Source organism: Calidris pugnax, unplaced genomic scaffold (genome assembly GCF_001431845.1).
Source record: "Calidris pugnax isolate Ruff unplaced genomic scaffold, ASM143184v1 scaffold349, whole genome shotgun sequence".
In the NCBI taxonomy this organism is placed as follows: domain Eukaryota; kingdom Metazoa; phylum Chordata; class Aves; order Charadriiformes; family Scolopacidae; genus Calidris; species Calidris pugnax.
This window is the reverse complement of record NW_015091088.1, coordinates 698,620-703,328: the sequence shown is the minus strand read 5'-3', so window position 1 is coordinate 703,328 and position 4,709 is coordinate 698,620. Positions and strand designations below refer to the sequence as shown.

The following is a 4,709-nucleotide window of genomic DNA, read 5'->3' as shown; positions in this document are numbered from 1 at the left end:
ATGGCGGCGGCCGGGTCCCTCCTGGGCACCTCTCCTTTGCAGGGACTCTGGGTCTTAGCCCGGGAGGTGACAGCGGGATGGGCTGGGTTCAGGCAACCCGGGGGTTTCGGCTGGCCCAGGCACCCCTGGAGGGAGAAGCAGGCTGTTGTCAGCAGCCACGTCTGTCAGGAGCCTGCCCCTGTCATCTTCTCCGAGCATCAGGTGGCTGGGAGTGGGTTTGGCTTGGTAGATGCTGGGTGCTTGGCCCCAGCCTCCAAATGGCCTGAGCTAAAATGGAACCGAGCAAAAAATAAATAAGGCCTCTTAATTCAGTGCTGCTCTTCATGCTCTAGTCTGTGTGTCAGACTGAGGTGGGTAAAAACCCACGAGCGGTCCTGAGTGCAAGGAACAGCAGATCTGCCGTGCTGAATCACTGCATCTGCAGAGGCCTAAGTTGCTTCTCTGTGATTAGTACATCTACTCCACTTGATGCTAAGGAAGTTGATGAGGAGAGGGACTTTGAAATAAAGTATATTTTAACAGGTTCTGTAAAGGAATAATTTTAGTCTTTCAGTGGTGATGGATTTTGCGCCTGGCTATACATGGCTCTGATGGGGAGAGGCTCATGGAGGGAGGTAACCTAAAGGTGCAAAGGCAAACTATTGCAGAGACATGCTGAGTAGTCTTATTAAATGGACCAAAACAATGGAGAGGGGGTATAAAAGGGCCTATCCATTATATGATTTCCCACCCCAAGCTATTTCCAGCGTACAGAACAAATGGAGAGGCTCAGAACAGTGCCTTTGGGTATGTCTGAGTCATGCAGGTAGTCCATTAAGACTTGGCCTGCATCCAGCACAGACATAACGGTGCCTTACTGGGCTTATGCCACAAAGATGACTTGATGGGTAAATCTCTGTCCAGTCCTGGTATTGATTCTCCTGCACAACTCATTTGTCTAGTAGTTTGCGCAATGAAAACATCTTACTCTGATGAAATGCTTAAAACGGTTACATGTTTACAGCATGAGAACTTCAGGAAACAACAAACTGAGAAAATAAAGGACCAAGAAATCAGTTCCAAGGTGTATTTCCTGAAGCAGACCGTCAGTAACTCCTGTGGGACAATTGGTCTGATACATGCGGTTGCTAATAATAAAGACAAACTGAAGCTTGGTGAGTATGAATGTTCTGAAGTGCTTGAATTTCCATTTCTTTTATGACAGAGAAAGCTTGAGTGGATGTGAGCTATAGGAGATACCTGGGGCTTTCACACAAGCCAAGTTAAGGCGTGCTCTACTGCTTCAGTTGGTACGTGGGTCCTTCAGCTGTCATGGTCTCACCTACTGCCTGAACTGCAGAAGGGAGTGTGCTTTGTGCAGAGGTATCATCCTAGTGAATGATGCAGGAGGAAAGGGCACATAGTAGGACTGGCCAAAGTCTGTTTGTAATTGGGAAGTATCATGGTCAGGAGTAGCTACTGACACTGCAGTTGTTGATGTCTGCTGAAGAGACAGTTATTTGTGCCACTTCTGCCTAATGTAAATAGAATTGCCTGTAGATCAGTCTAAAACATGTTCTCTTTTTGCTGATAAAGTAGTCTAAGAGTTAGTAAACTTTTCCTGCAGAGGTAATAGGAATAGGCAACTGGTGGCTGGGAACTCCTAGGAAATAGAATTACAAGTTATTGTCAAAAAAAGGTTGTTGGAGTCCAGGAAGTATTCTATTATTCAAAACTAGAGATCTGCAAAATGTAACTTGGCTCATTCTTCCAAGAGAAATTGAACCTTTTGGGTGGTGTGGGATTCCTTCTTACACAAAGGGAAACACATGGAAATGAGAGTAGCTTTGCATTACTCTTCTGGAAGGGATTCTCTGAAATAACACACTCTTGATGAGTGAAATCAATGATGCAGCACATCATGTAAGACTAGAACTCAGGACATATTAATACTTCACTATGAACTTATGTTCTGGAAAACAACAGTAGCCTGTCATGAGCAAGTGCTGTGTTCCTTTGAAGGCAGAGATAATTTTATCTACCCATATTCTGTTAGTTGATACTTAGGTGGTGTTATTGCTGGCACCTTTCTTGAATTTCTTCAGGACTGAACACCTCTGCCAAATCTGCAAAGTGGGAATCAGAAAAGGTAAATCCCATTTGAAAGTGAGTTCAAAGGCCAGCACCCCGAGTACCCTGAAACACCTGAACTCCAGTGTTTGTTCAGATTGTTGTTAATAGCTTCTGGATAAATGGCTTGTTTCAAGTGGTAGTTACATGCTTATGCTGGAGAAGGTTCCAGGCTGAATGCAGTGGCTCCTAGTTACTGCAACAAACACTGATTATTGCGAGCTGCATCTGAAATCTTAACTGATGCTTTACCTACACTGAATAAAATCTTTATCTTGTGCAGATGAGGGGTCTGCCCTGAAGAAGTTTCTAGATGAAACAGCTGATCTGTCTCCTGAAGAGAGAGCTAAGCATTTTGCAAATAACAAGGTATTTTATCTAGAGAAACTGCTGACACCTATTGGCGCTTAAGGCTGTAGTAACTTGTATCTGCTTTCTCTTAAGGCTATACAAGAAGTCCACAATTCGGTTGCACAAGAAGGACAATGTCGGGTAAGCTATGAATGTTTAAGATCTTGGAAGAAGGGGTCAGTGAAGGTGGTAGAGCAATACCATTTTTTTGTCTGGCAGATGGCTGTTAGAGCTCATGAGGAAAGAGAAATGAGTGACTCGTGGTGAATGCTTGTGCAGGGTTTCTTCCTCAAACATGGATTGAAAATTTGGGTTCTGACCCAGCCTAAAAATGTGAGGATACATTAGGATTTCTGGTGTTTAGAGACCTCTTCAGCTGAACTTAAGTTTTTAGTTTTTTGCTGTTGCTTTGTTACATCTCCTCTGTCGTGTAGTCACAAGTAGGGTTGGCAGCACTAGGCTTTTTTCAATCTAACAGATGTGTCTAATGGTCTCTCCTAAGGTTGAGGACAACAGTATGAACTTCCACTTCATCCTGTTCGTCAACGTGGATGGACATCTGTATGAACTGGGTAAGGAACAGGTTGGACTGGGCCAAGGTGACACTGCCCAGCAGTGGTGGGGCTCAGGCTGGGTGAGCTCACTGAGGCTCTGCTCTCACTGATGGGGCTTTCTTTCACAGATGGGCTCATGCCATTCCCTGTAAATCATGGCACAAGCTCGGATGACTTGCTATTGAAGGTAAGACCTCTCCTTTGCTGCTTGTTTTCCCCCAAAACAAGGCTTGTAAGAGGGTGAGAGGCGTGCATTCGGTGTATAGGGGCTGTACAGCTTGGTGCTGTTTATACCATGGTAACGAGGTAGTACTGTGCCACAGAGCTAGATAAATACACTTTGCAGGTATTAGCTGGTACTGTAAGACCTTGTCACTTAGTTGGTGGCACCCAGAGAGGAGCTGCAAAGACATGGTTTCTAAAGCAATTGTTTTCTGATAGTCTAAACAGCTTATTTTTTTTTTCCTCCTTCCAAGGATTCTGCTAAGATTTGCAGACAATTCACAGAACGTGAAAAGGGAGAGGTTCGTTTCTCTGCTGTGGCTTTCTGCAAGTCGGCCTGAGGCTCTGAAGAGATGCAAGGAAAACAGTCTAATAGCACACCAGTATATGCAGTCTAAACTCCAGTGCTTCAGTACTTGTTAAACACAGCTGTTCTGGTAACTTAAATCGTTTCCACCTCTTGCTATACACAGGAGCAACATCAGCTGAGCTTGTGCTAAAGGATGAGCTCAAGTTTTAATGTGAACAGTTTGGACACATCAGATGTCTTTAGACTCTTTTTTCACATGTTAAGTAGAAAATGCTTAACGGGGCTTGTTTAATCTGTAACATGTTAATTGAGCTGTTGGTTGATATTTCCTTGTCTTTAATGAGAATAAAATGTTCTGCTGGAAGACTAAGACTAAAGTGATCACTAAGTTTTCTCTGAAAGGAGTTGTGTGGCATCCTCTATAAACCACGTTTTCAAAGGACCCTCAAAGTTCTCCTCTGAGTAGAAGTTAGTATTTTTTTTCTAGTGTCCCAAAGGTCTCCAAGGATGCAGAGATGCACCCCTGTCTGTGTAATATGTCCCAGTGCTTTAGTGCCCTTCTTCTAAAGCTTTTCCCATGTCCAGTCTGAAATTTACGCTGCAGTTGGCCACCCTGAATGCATTTATTTTAGTTAGAGGCTTAAGGTGTGATAAACACTCAAATGTTAACTTGAAGCTGCTTGCTTCTGTATTTGTATTAATGCTACAAGCAATGGAATAGGGACTGTTTCCTTAGGGAGGACAGCATTAAAACAGGTTTTTCCCTACCTGTGGTTAAAAGAAATCTGCTGGTTAATGCTGAACATGATCCTTGGCTAGTGTGTGCTTACCAACTTGTGATTGTGTTAAAAAGGCCTGGAAAGAGGCTCTACTACCTCTCCCTTCCAAAATTTCCTAAATAAGGAGAAAACTACATGAGTGTTTAACAGTGGGATGAAACTCTGGGTTGGAGGAGAAGATAGATACTAAATATATATTACATACTCCTCACCTCAACTCTGTGACCTTCTGTGGAAACTTCTTAACTGGGTCTGACTGCTGTTTATCTGCAACTTCTTGCTGATGCCTCAGGAGCTGTAAGAAAGGATAAAACACTCTTCAACTCAGGCCTATTACATACTCCTCACCTCAACTCTGTGACCTTCTGTGGAAACTTCTTAACT

The 4,709-nt window shown here is 43.6% G+C and overlaps 1 protein-coding gene across 1 annotated transcript; it reads left to right on the top strand.

Moving 5' to 3' along the window:
- Positions 1 to 937: 937 nt before the first annotated feature.
- UCHL1 (ubiquitin C-terminal hydrolase L1) lies at positions 938 to 3,923 on the top strand. The gene is made up of 6 exons (XM_014957849.1): positions 938 to 1,154; positions 2,393 to 2,478; positions 2,554 to 2,601; positions 2,963 to 3,032; positions 3,143 to 3,201; positions 3,491 to 3,923. Exons 1-6 carry the CDS (start codon positions 953 to 955, stop codon positions 3,575 to 3,577), a joined length of 552 nt encoding a protein of 183 aa, XP_014813335.1. The 5' UTR covers positions 938 to 952; the 3' UTR covers positions 3,578 to 3,923.
- Positions 3,924 to 4,709: the final 786 nt, after the last annotated feature.